Source organism: Nicotiana tabacum, chromosome 13 (genome assembly GCF_000715075.1).
Source record: "Nicotiana tabacum cultivar K326 chromosome 13, ASM71507v2, whole genome shotgun sequence".
Lineage (NCBI taxonomy): Eukaryota > Viridiplantae > Streptophyta > Magnoliopsida > Solanales > Solanaceae > Nicotiana > Nicotiana tabacum.
The window spans coordinates 93,656,801-93,675,758 of record NC_134092.1 but is presented as its reverse complement, the minus strand read 5'-3'; the positions used below and the strand labels follow the sequence as shown (position 1 = coordinate 93,675,758).

Below are 18,958 nucleotides of genomic sequence, written 5' to 3'. Positions count from 1 at the left end.
TTTTGTATTTAACCCCCCCCCCCCCCCAACAAGAAAAACGTAACATTATCTATTTTTTTCTAAAAGGAGCCGATTCTTCAAATATTGGAACCAAACCAAACTAATTAAGTCAATTTTTTATCGATTAGATTTTTATTGGTTTTTTAATTTTTTTTGATTATTTATCGAATTTTTTCTTAAATATGAGACATATACTACCAAATACATATTCTGGCGACTACATTTTCAATGTAATACTATCAAACCAATTGGTCTTTGAAAAATCTATCATTTACTGATGATAGTTGAATTAAATAGTGATGAATAATTTAATTACTCAATTAAAAATTAATTATATTTAACGTGAAATAAATTCTTATACCTGGCAAAAGAAAAATACCAATAAAATCAGAATGTAAAAGTAAAAAATTAGATTATTATAATAGCAAAGAACTAGACTAAAAATACAAATAACTAATATGTACCATAAAATTTTAGAAACTTTATATATATATATATATAAATTTAAATAGATATTTTTATAATTATTTTTATTTGATTTTTTTTGATTATTTTTTGATTAAAACCAAAATCAAACCAAAAGTTTATCGATTTTTAAAATTCAAAACCAAATTTTTTTTTTGTCAGTTTGGTCGGTTTTCGGTTTTGTTGTGATTTTTTTTTATGAACACCCTAGAAGTGGCAAGGGAGACTTGTATGGTCCAGAAGTTCAAAAAGAATTGTTCCGTAGAGTTGGGAGGGGAAAGGGAGAAATGAGGTTTGGACTTAATAATCAGCCATGGCCACTCTCTTGGCTTCGATTGCGACCTGCTTCTTCTACGCGCTGCTTCTCTCTGGTTCATTCGCTTCCACTACAGTTCTGTATCATTATATTCAAACAAACACATGCTTTTACAGTTCTGTATATGATATTCAAACAAACATATGCTTTTTTCTGTGTGTATTTTACCTGAATTTGAGTGGTTTCAGGTCTTCATGTGGGATAGCATTTGATATAGATGGGGTTATACTCCGTGGCCGAACTCCAATTGGGAATTCTCCCAGTGCTCTCCGGAGACTGTATGATGACTCGGGTATAGTTTTCTAGCTGCGTACAGTTTGCACCTTATGTTGCCAGTCTCTAGAGGCTCTAATTGCATGAAAATTTTGTTTTCTTGGTTTTTGCAAGTTCTATTTGTTGCATTTTACTAAGAGTGGTTTAATCATAAAGCTTAGATATTTCTACCTTGTTCTTTTGGTTGGGAATATGTTTTAGATATTTTAGCACTTTTTCTGTAGGTTCTATGCTTTCTTGGAGTAGTTTAGCCTTTCAGAGATTTATACTTTTAGAAAATAGAGAGAACTTCTAATATTTTCTAGTTGTATTTACATAATATTGCCATCAGATGAGTTTAAATGGAGTAACATGGTCAGTGAAGATTCATATTGTCAACCCCAACATGTTTGGGACCGAGACACAGTAGTTGTTGTGCTTTTGGTCTCTTTGTTAGTGGGATGAACATGTTGGAACCATTTGTACTTTATGAAATCTTATTGAATTTTTAATTGTCTCTATGATGTGATATCATGTTCACTTGTTAATTGACTAGATTGACGAGAAAGAGACATGTCTTGTGTAATGTTGATAAACAATTTTTTTTTTTCAATATATACTGAATGATACAAGATTTAGACTTTTGTACTTGCCACATAGTAATGCTTTACCCTTGATGCAGGCAATCTGAAGCTTCCCTTTTTGTTCTTGACAAATGGTTAGTACTATCCATGAACCTACTTGCTTTTAGTTTATCTATTTGAGACGTAAACCTTTTCTCTGTTGGTCAAATAAATCTGGTTAGTCATTCACAAAATTGATCCATGGATAACTTTTAGATTCTTAACAATCACTTTTGATAAAGCTTTCTAGGACTTCAGGTTTTACATCTAATTAGCATCTCCAGTGGCTGAAATATTTGCTCGAACAGTAGTTTGGTTATCTGCTCGATGAAATTTATTGGTCAGTCTCACACAACTATATTAAAAAGAAGTAACTGGAAATTAGGAGGATTTAACTATCACATTTGTGTATCGTGTCACATGTCCTCTTTCCAGCTGTATGGTGATTAGTGAAGTCCAAAATAGTTTGAGTTATACCCTTCTTTTTGCTGCACATTAAATCCATACGAGACATAGACAGGTATATCCTTGTTCTCCTAAATTGGATTTTTGAGCATCTTGAGTAGATGATTTCATGGCAACCCGTATTGGACCAACTGTGGCTTCTGCTTGACCTTTGACATGATAAAATGTTACATACAAATGAGTTAATATCAATCTATATACAGAATTTTCTCTCCTCTCTATTTCACAATACTGACATTTGTAGACGAATCATAATCATTTTTACGTACAATTCCCAGCAGTTACATTCTTCTCTAAGACGTGTTAATTGGACAGCACAGTTTTAAAGTCAATTTGTGATCTTTCTGCAGGAGGTGGTATCCCAGAGTGTAAAAGAGCCTCTGAGTTAAGTGAACTCCTTGGAGTTGAGATATTACCTTCTCAGGTAATCTTTCCAGAGTGAAGAAATAATAGTAGTCTTGTTGTTATGTTGGTTCACTTTTCAGCTGGAAGCACCATCCTTGTTCCCCTGTTGCTTACATGGTGCTAACTCTTACAGGAGAGGGATTTCCTAAAGGAAAAAACAACTGTTAGTAGAGGGATATAAATCTAAATTGTATGTTCATGGATGCAGGTCGTGCTGGGGCATTCACCTTTTAGGAATTTGATAAAGAGGTATATATGCTGCATAACATTATCGGAAATAGGTCCTCTTAGATCTAATTATTTGTCTTCGTCTGCATGCTTAATTTTTCACTTGTCGTTTACTCATTTCTGAAAGGAAAGCTGCCACAAGAGAGCACTTATGCTCATGTATCAACCCATCATGAGTCTATTTTGTTAATAAAAATATTATTGTTCAAGACTTTAAAAGTGTCTACAAATCTCAGATTTGGTTATAACCACAGTAAAAATTTCCTTGAATCATGCAGATCACTAGCAGTGGAATTTTGTTTCTTTTGCCTTAGTCTCCTGTGTTGTTTCGCAGTTTAAGAGCCTTCATGAAACTGCTTCAGTCTTCCATACACCACGTAGATCCTGGAAGTCCTAAATTCTCAATTGGTTTTGTATTTTACTAGATTTGAGAATGAACTCATTGTTGTCACTGGAAAAGGTGAACCTGCTGAAGTGATGTCTGCATATGGTTTCAAGTAAGTTTCTAGCTTTTGTGTGGACCTTCATATTTTTGAAGTTCTACTGGAAGCAGTGAAATTTACTTCTTTTGCTATCAAAACCATGGCCAGAAAAGTTCTCTCCCTGGAAGAGTATGCATCATACTTTGATGACATTGATCCTGTAGCTCAGTTCAAAAGGTGGACAAAAACAACAAAGCACTTAAATTTGTCAAGAAATTCTTCAGAGTTGGCACCACAAATAGATGTTCTTTCTGATAGAGTTAAAGCAGTATTTATTGCCAGTGATCCTGTTGATTGGGGGAGGGATATACAGGTAAATTTTCTTCCTTTTCTTGGTAAATGGACAAAGAAGTTGCTTTTGCTTTCTTCTTTGATATTGAAGTAATAGTTCCTGTGCTATCTATCACAGCAATCTAAGATAGTATGAAAAGATAGGTGTATATTTTGGTAACTCAGCCCAACATTGAAATTTCACAAATTATTAAATAAATTCTTGACCTTGTGGAAGGGAAATGGAGGAAAGGGGAAGAAATGAACTAATTTACAGCTAACATTTTTTCTCTGTTTCTTAGGCTAAAGATGCTTCTTCTCTGCAGCTTCTTGATGCTTTGTATAGAAATTATTCATAGTTACAGATTACGGTAAAAAGGGTCGTACGACGTGTTCTCTTAGCCAAATAAGGAGGTGTTTCATGTTCTACTTGTAGCTAATTTTTCAAACAATAAGCTACTTTCTGTTTATAAATCCAGCCAGAATACCTGGACTATACCGTCATGTGCTTTTCTCAGTTAGCCGGTTAGTCTGGCACCATCAATTTTATCCATCAACAGCAGCAAACTACCACATCATCAGAATTTATTCCTGCTTACCTAAATTACTGAGCTTTGGAGCTACATCATGCAGGCACAAGAATGAAGAGAAAGGGTTAACAGATTGGTTGAGAACAAATTGTTTGTGGCTTGAATTGCTTGATATTGATGTCGTTCCTTTCTTGGGATATTAGTCTGGGAAAGGAGCTATATAATTGGAATGCATCTTTGATCCCCTATTTGTTTCATCATATAAAACCTTTGAATAATATCTACTAGAGAGCTAAAGTGTGCAGAGAGAACAGGGATTGACAGTCTGCCATCCTTTCCCTTTCTCTTCCTTAGGGGAACTAGGGTTTAACTGAAAAATCAAAATTTTAATTTTCATTCTCCCCCCCCCCCCCCCCACAACCCCCGGCGTAATGATGTATCCCTTGCACATACGTCCTTTGGTCTTTTTCTAATTTTTGGCCAGTGTATTTTTATGACTAGTTGTTGTTTCCTTTTATTGTTGATAACCTTACTATCTTATTGTTTTTATTCTGCTTTTATATGTCTTTTTGGTACTGTCCCTTCTTGTCTATATTTTCATTAATGTGGTGCTTATGCTTTCCTGAGCCGAGGGTCTATTGGAAACAACCTCTCTATCCTCACAAGGTAGGGGTAAGGTCTGCGTACACACTACCCTTCCCAGACCCCATAGTGTGGGATAATACTGAGTATGTTGTTGTTGTTGTCGTTGTTGTATTCTTCTTCTGCTCACTAGCTGAATGATACAGGTCCTCTGTGATATTTTGACATCTGGAGGTCTTCCTGGGAAGGAGAGTGAGCATCAGCCACATTTATATTTTGCCGCCGATGATCTTGAATACCAGGTTGCTAATAAACCTAATCCTGAGTATACCTCACTCACTTTTGGTAGAGTATCCAGTACATATGCAGAACTGAACATCTTTTTCAGGCAAAAGTTATTCCTCAAAATGATTCTTTTCCTTTCAGAATGATTTGAATCATGGAACCAAAGGAAAAACTTTAAAAAGAGCATGCTATTAATCATCTAGTACGAGATAGGAGATATTAGATGCTTTGTTCGAACAGTTGCAAATTGCAACTGCTGGTTCTCTGCATGCATCTCCAACACTATGACATTATGGGTCTAAGTGTGACATTTCTTTTTATTTTGCAAGTATATTTACTGGCATAGCTTCCGCTATAACCTCTTATATGATGTTGCTTGTTGAGAGTACTGATCAGGTGTCAACTTAGGGCAGGCAGCATTTTCTTGTGAGCGTCTTGGTATGGGTGCATTCAGAATTGCTCTAGAAAGTGTCTTTAACAGGTAGTTTCTGTGTTCTTCCAACTTCTCACTTCTGCCTTTTGTTGGAGATATGTAGCCTAATTATGTGCAAGAGATTTTAAATTTCACATTTCATACTAAGAAATATAAAATTCTGAACAATTCCCAGAATTCACTTGAAGCCTTTGGAGTATACATCTTTTGGGAAGCCAAATCCATTTGTTTTCCAAAATGCTGGTGCCATATTGAGAAATCTTCAACTCTCTCGTCAAAGTAATGACCTTTCTGGTGATAAAGATGCTATACATGCTTTCAGAACTCTGTACATGATTGGTGACAATCCATTTGTCGACGTAAAAGGTGCACGGCAGGTTTGTTGCTTGTTAACATGATTCCTTCGCGCCCTCTACAGACAGATTGCTTCAGATCATCACTATCTTGAAGTTATGGTCCATATGATTGTAACGAGCATACTGTTCAATTTTAGGCAGGGCATCCTTGGTTTTCAATTTTGACGAGGACTGGTGTTTTCAAAGAAAGAGGAAATCATGCAGAATTTCCTGCTGATCTAGTAAGTTTGTCTATTCTGTACTGATGCATAAGTTCCCTTGCTCATTATCAATTCTTGTGCTTCAATTTTGAAAGTTCCATTGCTCATTATCAATTCTTGTGGTTCAATTTTCAAAACCCCCACGCCCCTAAGTAATCAATCTTTCTGATGTAATTATTACTTTTGGTTTTACTTTTTGTATTTTGGTAAGGATGGAACAATTAAAAGAGATAATTTCCCTGAACAACCAACTTCAGAGGGACTGAAAATGATTCCGAATGTTTCTTTTTTTACTTGCTTCTTTTTACTAGATCTCACCTCCTCACCTTCAATTCTTCTTCACCCAACATTCCTCTTTTAGCTCCAATCAAACGTCGCATTAGTTTTCCACTCTAGTGAGTGATTTACATGACCTTTGAAGCCCCCCAACATCATTTTACCGGTAGGAGGCAAGTCTATTTCATAGAATTAACTCTCTTTTTTCCTTTGGCCCTCCCTTAGAGAAATTTCCATTTTATCTATGAACCGAGTTTTCGTTTGAATCTCTTGAGAGGTTTGAACGTGAATCGTCCTAACCTTCCAAAGTCTGAATTTTAGTTCATGCATAAGCACCGACTCATTTTTCTTTGCTGCTTCTGCAGGTGGTCGACACTGTTGAAGAGGCAGTGGATTTCATTTTGAAGAGAGAGTCTAGTTAGCAGCATTGTCAATTTTGTTTTCTGACTTGCTGCCATGTTGCCTTTGCTCATAGATGGTTGTGATTTTCAAGTTGAAGTTTGTTAAAACTAACTCAAACAGCAATTTGTCATCAGGTCTAACATTATTTTTAGCACGTTAGCTAACTTGAACTGCTGTATTGCTAGCTCCCGCTCTTCTGATCTCAGTACTGTTGTAGTAGTCATTTTACATAATACTCATTTATTATTGACAGTAGAAAATAGCGTAGGTTCGAAATGGAAGAGATGGAAGATTATTTTGTCAGAAGATTCTTCTTTCATTGTACTAGCTCTTTCTTGGCCACAATTTCCTGAAATGTGACAGTTATGTTATGCAAGAAAACTCAGAGTTAACAATTGATTTTTTGGCCTTTTACGAACTTGTTTTTAATTTTATGACCCTATCTTTTTTTTCACACATGAGAGATTTACTTTTACACATGAGAGATCTTTCATTTAGAGATCTAAAAAAGACATTTTCTTAAATTTAACATTGTAAAAGGCCAAAAAGGCCTAAAACCTCGAACTAACAGTCTAACTACAGTAACTTATATTTTTGTGGTATAAATGAATGTCTCCCTAGGTTCAATTGCCACTATCTCACCTTTTTCTTCCCCCTCAGTGTAATAAAAGTTTATACTAGTAATTAAGAAGAAAGAAATAACAGCGCCCATATTAAGTATTTAGCCTGTATTTATCAAATTGACACATGCAAAGAAGCAAGATTATAAAGCACGTTTTATGAGAAGCTGGTAAAGTTATGTTCTTTCCATTTTAAATTGAGCAAAATCTCTATGTAGCTTAGCTGTCACAACTCACACTTTGGGGTTGTCTTTTTAAGCTTTCTATAAAGAAAATTAGAATCAGGACCCGATTCCCCTACCGAGTAATTCCAGTAAGTAACATCAATAGGTAAAATTATCACATAGACTGCAAAAGACCTATAATAAAAATAGCTTACAAAAACATTAATTCAAATGAGAATACTTGGGAGAGTTTATTTACAATGAATTTACTTTTAGTCATAACAAATTAGTAAAGTTTTGCATGCACATATTCCGCTAAATTTTATTCAAAAGCAAAACCAAAAATATTCCTCGAATCCTCTGCAAAACCCTCTAAACCCGCGTCTTATATACGCTTCGAATACCCTCTTCTTCTTCCATCATCGTACTCTCCGACCTCGTTGCAGAAGAAACCTTCATTTCTGGTCAATTTCAATGGCGCCCATTGACCCACATTCCTTCACCGATTCAGCACACCTACTCACTACCCATATCTCCCTCACTCTCTTCTTCGATTTCCCATCTTCCACCATTTCCTCTGCCACCCTTCTCTCCCTCCCCACCCCTTACATCGGACCCCTCACTCTCGACACTCGCTCTCTCTCTATCTCCTCTGTGCTTGACCCACTTTCCCTTTCCCCACTTCCTTTCTCCCTCTCTTCGCCAGACCCAATTCTTGGACAATCACTATCCGTTTCCCTTTCTAACCAAACCCAAATTTTGATTCTATCCAAAACCAGCCCTTCCAGTTCTGCCCTTCAGTGGCTTTCCCCTCCTCAGACATTCAACAAGACTCACCCTTTTGTGTACACTCAATGTCAGTCTATTCACGCCCGTTCGATTTTTCCTTGTCAAGACACACCCGCTGCGCGTGTCAAGTACGCTGCGAAGTTGAACATCCCCCGCCAGTTATCGGCTGTTATGGCTGCCAGGCACGTGGAGAGGCGGGACCCACTGCCCTCCGAGGCGCAAGGGGTCTGTGATGATTCAGTGTGGTGCGGGGATGATAGGGTGGTGGAGGAATTCGTGATGGAACAGCCTATTCCTCCCTATTTGTTTGCATTTGCTGTGGGAGAGTTGGGGTTCAGGGAGGTGGGACCCAGGACAAGGGTGTATGCTGAGGCTGTTAATGAGGTATTGGATGCTGCTGCTAAGGAGTTTGCTGGTACGGAAGAGATGATTCAAGTTGGGGAGAAGCTTTTTGGACCTTATGATTGGGAAAGGTTTGATCTTTTGGTGCTGCCTCCGAGTTTCCCTTATGGCGGAATGGAGAATCCGAGGATGGTTTTCTTGACGCCCACTGTGATTAAGGGGGACTCCAGTGGAGCGCAGGTGGTGGCTCATGAGCTTGCTCATAGCTGGACAGGGAACTTGATCACGAACAAGAACAACGATCACTTTTGGTTGAATGAGGTATTATAGCTTATTGAGTTAAATGCTTGAAAATCACATAAGGACTTAGCATCCTGTTGTGTTTATGTTCCATAATCTCATGATTTTATTGGCATTTATCGTGTATATTCTTCAGTTTCTTTTGTGTGATTTATTTATTTCTTGCGACGGTTCAGTAACTTAATGAACTTTCCTGGTTTGTACTTGATGCTTTGTATTGTCTGACATTTGTGTACAGAACTAAGATGGTTGCTTAGTTTATAGCAGGTTCTCTAGCTTATGATGTAATGTAAATTAGATGCTGAAATTGGACTTTGTGGATTTCATAGAGTTTGTTGAGAGAAATTATAATATTGAGTTTAAATTAGTGGAAGAGAAGTCCTTAAAGGATTAGATGATAGTTTGTGGGTACTACATTTGTTCTTTTAGTTCAACATTTTGGTCCAGGAATAATTGAGTCTAATGCGCAAAAAGATGACATATAGTGCATCGTTTTTTTGTTGATAAGTCAAGTACCATTTCATTGGTAAGTCACGAAGTAGTATAAATAATGTTTACATCATGCCAGAATGACACAACCACCTTCTCCTATCAAAATTCTTCCATTCAACTAGATGGTATGCCCTTTAACAAGTTGTATAATATCTTCAAGCCTCCCAAATATCCTTGGTCATATATCTGTGGGGTTATATAGAGGTGGTTCTGTTAGAGAGGATTGTTGATGCTCTGAAAGAGACTGAATAAAAGAGAAGTTATCTGTCTCCGTCTATGCTTCTTTCAGGAGGCTGCATCTGGCAACAACAACAACCCAGTATAATCCCACTAGTGGGGTCTGGGGAGGGTAGTGTGTACGCAGACCTTACCCCTACCCTGGGGTAGAGAGGCTGTTTCCGATAGACCCTCGGCTCCCTCCCTCCAAGAACTCCCCACCTCTATGTTATATTCAAGAATACTGAAAGTTTAAAGGAACTTGAATTATTTAGAAAATCACTACACTGTAAAGGCTTAGAAGTTGAGGATAAAGAAAGTAAGTTTATAGGAGTCAGGACTTGTTATATACTTGAAACTGAGAGGATAAAATAAGTGTCATTCAAGAGGAGGTCATCAAGCAACTTAAATTTAGAGGAGAAATTAAATGAGAAAGAGACGTTGATTCCAGGTATTCGAGGAAGTGAGGTTTGAGCAAACAAAATTTGTGGCTGGGTAGAATGTTATTGAATGTGGCTATGCACAAAAAGAAATTTGTGGCTTACGGAGTTGGTTCAGAAGAGAAGCAGTTTTAGAGGCAGTTTAAGAATTGAGCTTATGAGCTCTATTTCGAAGTGGATATGTTGAAGCAACACGCGAATGAACTGAATCTAAGAAAAGAGATGTTGGATTCATTAGAGAATGAATTGATAGTGCAAAAGGAAGAACTTGATTCTGCTCGGTTTTTCTGAATAACGATCAAAAGAACTTCAATCAAGAGGTTGTGAGTTCGAGTCACCCCAAGAGCAAGGTGGTGAGTTCTTGGAGGGAGGGAGCCGAGAATCTATCGGAAACAACCTCTCTACCCTAGGGTAGGGGTAAGGTCTGCGTACAAACTACTCTCCCCAGACCCCACTAGTGGGATTATACTGGGTTGTTGTTGTTGTTGTTGTTATTGATCAAAAGAACTTCAATCCTATGCAAATGACAGTTGCATTTTGCGAAAAGGCTGACACTGACAGGAGCTTCCTGTAAGAAGATTGAGTTGAAAGAGAAAGGCTTACAGGCTTGTGCCATTATGACAAACCAGGCTGTAAAATCTACCATAGTCGCTTAGATGAATTTGGAAGGTGGAATCAAGATCAACGCAGCAATGAGGGCATCACGCCCAATGAAGAGGCCAATTGCCTTGGATGAACCAGCTATATTAGGCAATATATTATCATTTATATTAGTAAAAAATTTAGTAGTAGACGTTTACAACATCAGTCAATAATAGTATAAATAAGAGAGTTAAAGATATGAAATGGCATCAGAACTTTGTGAACATTTAACTAGAGTTGTGGCTCTATTTATTGATCGCAGCTCCATTTCTTGATTCCTGTCTCTCTAATAATAGAATTACCTTCTCTAAAAAAGTGTTAAAGTGTTTCACATTTGTGTAAGGAATGTGTTGTTGTCTCAGTAAATTGTTTTGGAAATCCTCACCTTTTGAGTTAGCTTTTCGGGGATGAGTTAAGCCCAACTGCCCAAGGTCTATTTTCTTAACTTGGTATCAAAGCTAGACCCATTTTATATTCTTGGTTTACCCAATGTTGGGCTCCCATGTTATATTGTCCTCGCTTTATGTGTCCAATCCTGGGCGTGTAAGGGGGTGTTAGAATCTCTCACATTGATATGGGTTGTCTGCTTATATAGTCTTTGACGATTCTCATTTCATGAGCTAGATTTTGTGGTTGAGTTAGGTCCAATATCGATTTTTTTTTACATGGTATCAGAGCTAGAACCATTCCTATTTTACCTATTGTTGGCAACAAAAGATGAGGCACGTCTTTCCCTGCCTTTTCCCAAGATAACACCAACTCAGAACCATAACATTCTTTGGATAATTGAGAAATCCCCTGTCAGTTATATGGTCCAACTCTAGTTGGAGCACAGGTTTGAAACTCGGGAGAGTATGGGGCTTCCCATCTACCCTCCTTTTGTTTAAATACCTGGCTTTAGTTTTCCGTGGGGTTTGAACTTGTGATGTGCGCCGGCCACACATCCCCCGTTATGCTTCTTTTATCATGAACCAAAGCACTAAAGCATTGGGGAATCTCATTCTTTGATTGTATGCCATCATCAAGATAGCTGGCAAACAATGCAACAAGTGAAAAATGTTGCTTTCTTCATTGCCATAAATTTCCATATAGCTTTCCTCTTCGGCTCTTCACCATGGAGCGGGCAGCTTTAATTAGACCTGACTGGAAGTTTGTTGAGAGTGAACCTTCTCAAGTCATGCTGTCTGCCTCACCAAACAGTGTATAGTCATATAGCTTTGCTAAGAGCGATTTCACCTCATTCAACTGTCAGTCCTGTAAAGATCTTCAAGAGGAAATGTCCAATGATGTCTGATTCCTGACCCTCCTTAGAATCTCAGCTTTATGCAAGCTGGTACTGCATCATGTAGCATGGTCTGTTATTTTACGGGTTTACCATTTGTTTTAAGATTGGAGGTGATGCAGGATGGACTAAGCAAAGAAAAGGCGTATTTTTGCCTCCTTTGTGCCTGGTTTAGAAATAATGGCTTACATCTCATTGCCATTAGTCAATGCCTCTGTTGGGAAAGGTCTTGAAGCACTTGTTCCCTACCCTCTTCACAAGTCTTCTCTTTTCAGTTTTACTGAAAAGAATGCTGATATCATTATAATTACTTTCTAGAAGAGACCAATAGAGAATATTATGCTATTTAGCATGGGGAAGACCGATAGTTAATGAAAAAGCAATAGCATTGTGGAAAACTTGGAAGAAACCGGGAGGAGTGAGGCTAAATGGGTGTGTTTGAAAAGTCAAACTGGACCATCAACTTACTGAATTTTCTTAAAAGGCTTTACTGACCAATCTTTTCCGCAGTGGGCTCTAAATTTCTTGTAGTCACTGGATTCTCTTGAATGTTGCAAGTATTTTTCTTCTGATCTATTATGCATGAAATTCCTTGGGCTTTTGAGTTCCCTCTACGAGGATGTAAACTTTAACCTTGAACTATTGCCTTCTAAAGCACTGTTTGGGAGGATTGTCTTGCAAGATTTGTTATGTTGCAATTAAGACTTGACGCCATTCCTTTTCTTGATTTATTTATATGAAGATTTGTTAGCTTGTTTCTACTGATTAAAGAAAAAAGATTTATTAGCTCGCTTCTGGAATTTTTTTCAGAAGGGATGGGTGTTGGCTGCTTCTTGTGTTAGGTTGTGGAGAAACTCATTGAACTTTTGTTGTTTTATATGAACTGTAGATTAGAGGACTGTGATATAATTCATGGAAGAAAGGACTTCTGATGCTTTTATAAACTTTTGGCTGCAACATTGTCCTTAGGCATGTACAATGATATATCTTTCTTTCTTCCCTTCCTTTACAAGTAATATATGTAATAGAGTGAAATAATGTGTTTGTAGGGTTTCACAACATATGCAGAGCGAAGAATTGTTGAGGCTGTGCAAGGCGAGGACATAGCTGCACTAAATATTGGTATTGGATGGAGGGGACTTGTTGAGGAAATGGAGAGATTCAAGGATAACGTGGAGTTTACAAAGCTAAAAACAAATCAGGCAGGCGTGGACCCAGATGATGTTTATTCTCAAGTTCCATATGAAAAAGGCTTCCAGTTTTTATGGCGCATTGAGAGACAGGTTGGTAGACCAACTGGTGAAGTATTTTACTCTTTTCTTTCTATGAAGAGCAGAACTAACTTTTCTTCCACTTTTGTTGCTCAGATTGGAAGATCTGCTTTTGATGACTTTCTGAAGAAATATATTGCTACTTTCAAGTTTCAATCTATTGACACTGATATGTTTCTCAATTTCCTTAAAGCTAATGTCCCTGGAATAGAGAATGAGATTGATTTGAAACTTTGGACCGAGGGCACAGGGATCCCGCCAGATGCCATGGAACCAGTTTCTAACATCTATTCAAAGATTGTTTCACTTGCTAATGAGTTCAAGCTAGGTAGGATGCCAAGAGAGGATGAAGTTGCTGACTGGAAGGGACAAGAATGGGAGCTTTACCTTGAGAACCTGCCTAAAACAGTCGAAGCATCTCAGGTAGTAACTGGCCATTATATGAGAAGTTTCCCTCAGTAAATATGCAAATTATTATCTACCTGTCTCTTGTTTTGTCCTCTTTTAAATTACGTGATTTCTATTTCCTTTTTTACTACTTGCTAGTGCTTAATCTCAGAGAACCTTATGAAATATTTCTACAAAGTAGTAGATACGTTGCAGATACTTGGTACTTGTTGCTGGTGGGAGTTAGCAGGTATCCTGTGGAATTAGTAGAGGTGCGCGAGCTGGCCCGGACACCACGACTATAAAAAAAAAGTAGATACATTGCAGAATATTCTTTCTTCAATTACTTACCAAAAAAGAAATACTCATTTACAAAAAAGAAAAATTATTAGCTGATGATTATTTGTGTGGTTCTGCAACTTGGACTAATGCACATCTACATGTGCACTTCCTGCATATGCCTTGTCTATATGTGGTCATTCTGTTGTAAGAATTTATCATTCATCAATGGAATTGTAATATGATGAATCATCAACTGTTTCTTCTCTAATGTTGGTATTAGTGCTTGACAGTAATCCATTTCAATTTCCCAGTAAAATTTGTTTCTACAATTTTAAGCTGCTGGCAAATCAATTCGAATGTTGTTAATGCATGTTGCCATATCAATGTGAATGTGTGTGTGTGGTACATGTCCCCTTGATCTAGCGGGACAAAAGGTTTGCTGCTGCTTAATGAGCCTGACATTGATAAGGGCCTAGGCATTAATTTGCTCTCACAAAGCATCGTATTTTCCTCCCCAACTGTTTTCTAGAGAGCAGTCAAGGAAATAGATTAACTGTTCTCCTCTCCTATTCATTGGGCCTATAGGCTATAGGTCTGTAGGTGGTGTGTGATTCTCGTGTGCCTTTTGAGAGTTGATCTTTTTGTCTTATTTCTCTTGAAATTTAACTAATGTGAGGTAATTGAGTCATCTTAAACACATTTAATTTGTTTTTGCTTACTTATATATTTAAGGAAAAGAGCACACGGATTGATGAAGCCCTAGCTTGCGAACCCTGAATCCATCTCTTCTCTGGCCGCAGCTACTCTGTCGACAAATTTTGTAGCTAGTGCAGATATTGATATTTTTAAGTAGACGAAGATGTTATTTGTGCAATCTCTGTTCTTTGCTATTGTTTCCTTTCCCCTATCTAAGTTGCTATAAGTGTTATCATTAATGCTTTCAGCCTTCCAACTACTACTTTTTCATTAAATCATGATTACATTTCTAATATAGTAAGAAAATTTAGTGCTGCAAGGTGTCACCTTTACACTATGGAGTATACCCCTTGCCTCACTACTAGAGAAATGTCTTGTCTTGCTTTTTTCCCTTTTGAAAACATTGCTTGAAATCCACTTGTATTACTGTATATGCTCTTAATGCCTCTGCTCCGAATAGAAAAATTCTTCACGTCATTTTTACACCGTTTACAGGTGACAGCTTTAGATGCTCGCTACCATCTTTCAGAATCAAAAGATTATGAGGTGAGGGTAGCTTTTCTTCAGCTGGCCATTTCAGCAAGATGCAGAGACTACTACGGCGAGGTGGAAAAAACACTGAAGGAAGTAGGTAGGATGAAGTACCTTCGTCCACTATATACTGCACTTGTTCAAGGTGCCGGAAAGGAAGAAGAAAAAGTTTTTGCTAGAAGGGTATTCACAGAGGCTTGTGATTGTTATCACCCCATAGCTCAAGGTGTTGCTGAGGCTATCCTTGCAAAGCATGCCTGAAGTTGGTGTAAATTCAAACTTCTGCTTATGTTGACATATATGTGACTGTTGCCTAAATCTGGTTGACTGTGTGGGATGCTTTCTCATTATAGGCTAAATTGTTTTGCTAAATCTTTGCATCTTTCTGGCTTTCACTAAATAGGTGCATTCGTATCACAGAGTTAACCGAGTGCGTCTATTGCAGTTTCAGTGAGTTGGTTTTTGTGTTTACTCTCTGCATGCTATAGCTTCAAGTTTTTTTTTTTTTCCTTCATTGAAAAAACCTGCAAGTTTTTTCATCAGTGCAATCCCAAGTTTCAGTTATCTCAATCTGTATATAGAAACCCAAGAAATTTGTTGAAGTAAAAATTCCAAATCATTTTTTCATATCACATTATCGAAAAAATACCTCTTTATCTCAATCTGTGTAAACAAATACAACCTCTAAAATCTTAGCTTTACAATAATGCTCCCTTGGTTGCAATTTTGACCTTTCACTGAATTTGAGGTTTGAAAAACTTCAAGGTTTTGACCAAGTTAAATATACATAACATACAAAATTTCCCTTTCAATGTGCCTACAAGAAGAAAAAAAATATTACTACTAAGGTTAAAACTGCAAATTTTGGAGTGGAGGGGGTATTTCAATAGTACATGTATGGAAAATACATCTTTTTATGTCGATCTGTAAATAAAATTACTTGAAGAATTTGTGTGGGATGTCTACGCGCAGACCTGCTATTTAATAATAGTCTCCATTTTGAAGCATCTTACAAAATAGGCTCCTCTTCTTCCTCTGCAGCTCTAAGAAGGTTCAGGGAACTAGCCGACTGTTTCATTTATTCAACTTTAAGATAGACTTTACAGCCCTCTCTGCTTTGAATAAATACTGAATTACTGATACCTAGCTTTTGCATAGAAAATTAGATTTTTCCAAATCTTGTCAATCCTTCATGACTCGTTAACAATTTAAGATACGTAGAATGAAGGTAGTACTAAGTTATACTAATGACGTGCGAACAATTTTACAAAATAGATGAAGATAATACCAAGTCATATTAATGTGGCATAACTTATAATTTAACAAGATAGTAGAATTAAGATAGTATCAAGTCATATTAACAAGAATTCTAGGACAAAACATAATAAATAAAATCTGGTTAATTGCAAAAACTATTTGACTTAATTGTATGGTTTTTCGTTCTTTGAATTATAGCCTTGAAGTCAAAAAAGCACTAACAATCACACTTAAGCCGAGACGAGATCATCAGCAGCACTACTAGTAGGTAGTGATGTCAGGATTTTCAATAAAGAAAGTTAAAATATAAAAAGTAAAACACACGGAAAAAACTAAGGGAATTCAAATATATTTTACTAAAAAAGTTACCTAACTAATGTAATCTTTGGGAAAATGACGAAGGTAGCTCCGCCATTACGGGTGTACAAATCGAATCGAAAAATCACACCAAATCGAAAAGTCAAACCAAACCGATTAAAAAACTCGACTTGATTTGGTTTGGTATTGAGTAAAAAAACCCGAACCAACCCGACATATAAATATATAATTTTTATATATACTTTTAAGACTTTATATAGAATTTTCTTTAAAAAATGTCTAGAAATATTTGGGATTCTCTTGCGGGATATAAATTTTAATAGAATATGAAGTGCTCCATATTTATTGACCTTAAATAATGGATTGTATGATCACTTTCTTATCAAGTGTTATTGAAATACGGCTATCTCTTTGTTCTTCTATATTCATATCATATATTAAGATCTATTAAATTCTTATATCTTTTTCAAATGTGAAGTGATTATTAATATTTAGGTATCATATTGATTTTTATGTTTAATTACTAAATTCGGTTAAACTGAAAGTGTACATCAACGAAAAATTATTGTCAGACGACTAAAAAAATAACTATTATGTGTTACTAATAGAATTCTCCCATAAAAATATTTTAATCGATAATATGTTTGTCATTTTTTTTATATTTTTACTAAATATATATTTACTTATCAAATATTTAACAAAGTAAGATTGAAATAATATTTAATGAACAAAAAACTCGAAAATCCGATAAAATTAAACCAATCCAAATCGATATAATTAATTTGATTTAATTTTGATATAAAACCGAACCAACCCGGTCCCTATACACCCATATCCGCCGCCAGTACTCCTAGCAGCATTAGTAGCATAAGCGACTACTATATCACTATCTGCTTTCTTGAGAGCTGGGTCATCCTTTACTCTATCACCACTCACCAGTCATTCCAACCACGTGCTCGTTAGCTTGCAGTGTTTTAACTATCTCATATTTTATTCTGAATTTAATTCATTAAACTTAAAAAGGTCATTTTGTTTACCCGAAAAATTAGATAGAGTTAAATTTGTGTATGGTTCTAAGGATATGTGATATAATTTGATACAAATCATATAGAAAAATAGAAATACGTGTATTCTTGACTATGAGAATGAGAATAGTGAGAAGAAGAACGAATAAGATAAAAGGAAATAAACACAAGGGGATATCTTTCAATATGAGAAGAAATCTTTTGTTCCAATGTCCCTCTGCTTACAATCCATCTCCCCTTTATAGTAGAGAGATCCTACTTTATATACAATAATAAAAATACGTAGTGAAAAGCCCACGATGTATTGTCTTTTCCCTACTTCCTGCCAGGATTCTCTCCCTTAGTGCGGCTGTAACGGCCTTGTCTGTGCGCTTCGATACTGACTCGAACTCGATATCAGGTCGAGCCATTGGCCTTGACTCGAGCTCGATCCTGACTCGGAGTCTTGATATTCGGGGTGGGTGTTGGTCGGTCTGTGCATCTCCGAAAACCTTTTGTCTCATGGTTCAATTTGGTCATGGGCCCGATAATGATACCGAATTGACCCTTGATCGAACTTGGAGCTCGAATCCTGAAGCCCCTTTCTTCGGACCTCGACCTGACCTTACGTAGATACCTTTCGATCGAAGTATTGCCGTCTCGATCAGTCCGTACGACTGACTCAATCGGTTCTGACAGTACACAGATAGTCCCCTCGTTTCTCGGAAAAGGATGTAGCGAGAAACGATATGATTTCCCAACAACTCGATCAGATATATACTGATGTTTACATCGATCTCGACCATGACGTATGTGATAGCTGTCCCATCGGTTCGGTTTTACCAAGGCATTTAATGTGTTAGACGGTGGTCGGCCACCTCTGATATTGAACCTCCATTGCTTCAATCTATAAATAGCCTTTTCTTCCATCATTCATACTTTGCGTCTTCAATCTTCCAATTTTTCTAAGTTCTTTTTCGTCTCTTCTAAGTTTTCTGCCTGTAAATCTGTGAGTTTTACTGCAAACTTTTTCTTAAAACACCAAATACTTCTGTTCTTTGTTCACGAAATTTTAAATGGCAAAAACATCTAAAACTGTTCCGCAAAAAGAGATCGCTTCTTCATCTCCACCTGCTGGTGGCGAGGATGTGGAAGAGCCCCGCCTTGAGGAATTCGTTCCGGTAGGATGTTCGACTATAGGCGATTTTAAAATTGAAAAGCCTTCTCCGATACTGGGTCGGTGTGAGACGATGTCGAGGTATCAATGTTCGATTACCGAAAAAGTTCTCGATAAAGTCATACAAGAATGCAACTGGGAAAATAAACTCGTAGTAATCCCATCGCCTAATGAATCA

At 36.9% G+C, this 18,958-nt stretch overlaps 2 protein-coding genes across 3 annotated transcripts; both read left to right on the top strand.

Annotated features, from left to right (window-relative positions):
* The first annotated feature begins 655 nt into the window (after positions 1-655).
* LOC107814669 (mitochondrial hydrolase YKR070W) lies at positions 656-6,873 on the top strand. Of its 2 annotated transcripts, none has more exons than XR_001654604.2 (12): positions 656-856; positions 970-1,073; positions 1,716-1,751; positions 2,472-2,545; positions 2,735-2,775; positions 3,180-3,251; positions 3,345-3,549; positions 4,825-4,920; positions 5,317-5,384; positions 5,512-5,713; positions 5,834-5,913; positions 6,534-6,873. XR_001654604.2 is itself a non-coding variant. In XM_016640118.2 (12 exons), the coding sequence occupies exons 1-12, from the start codon at positions 753-755 to the stop codon at positions 6,588-6,590; spliced, it is 1,143 nt and encodes a 380-aa protein (XP_016495604.1). In that variant the 5' UTR covers positions 656-752; the 3' UTR covers positions 6,591-6,873. The 2 variants fall into 2 exon arrangements, 1 of the variants encoding a protein (XP_016495604.1); XM_016640118.2 differs by having other exon boundaries at positions 5,830-5,913.
* A 793-nt stretch (positions 6,874-7,666) lies between these two features.
* On the top strand, positions 7,667-15,396 carry LOC107814668 (leucine aminopeptidase-like). Its single transcript, XM_016640117.2, has 4 exons — positions 7,667-8,806; positions 12,907-13,140; positions 13,225-13,551; positions 14,989-15,396. The coding sequence occupies exons 1-4, from the start codon at positions 7,829-7,831 to the stop codon at positions 15,283-15,285; spliced, it is 1,836 nt and encodes a 611-aa protein (XP_016495603.1). The 5' UTR covers positions 7,667-7,828; the 3' UTR covers positions 15,286-15,396.
* The last annotated feature ends 3,562 nt before the right edge of the window (positions 15,397-18,958 follow it).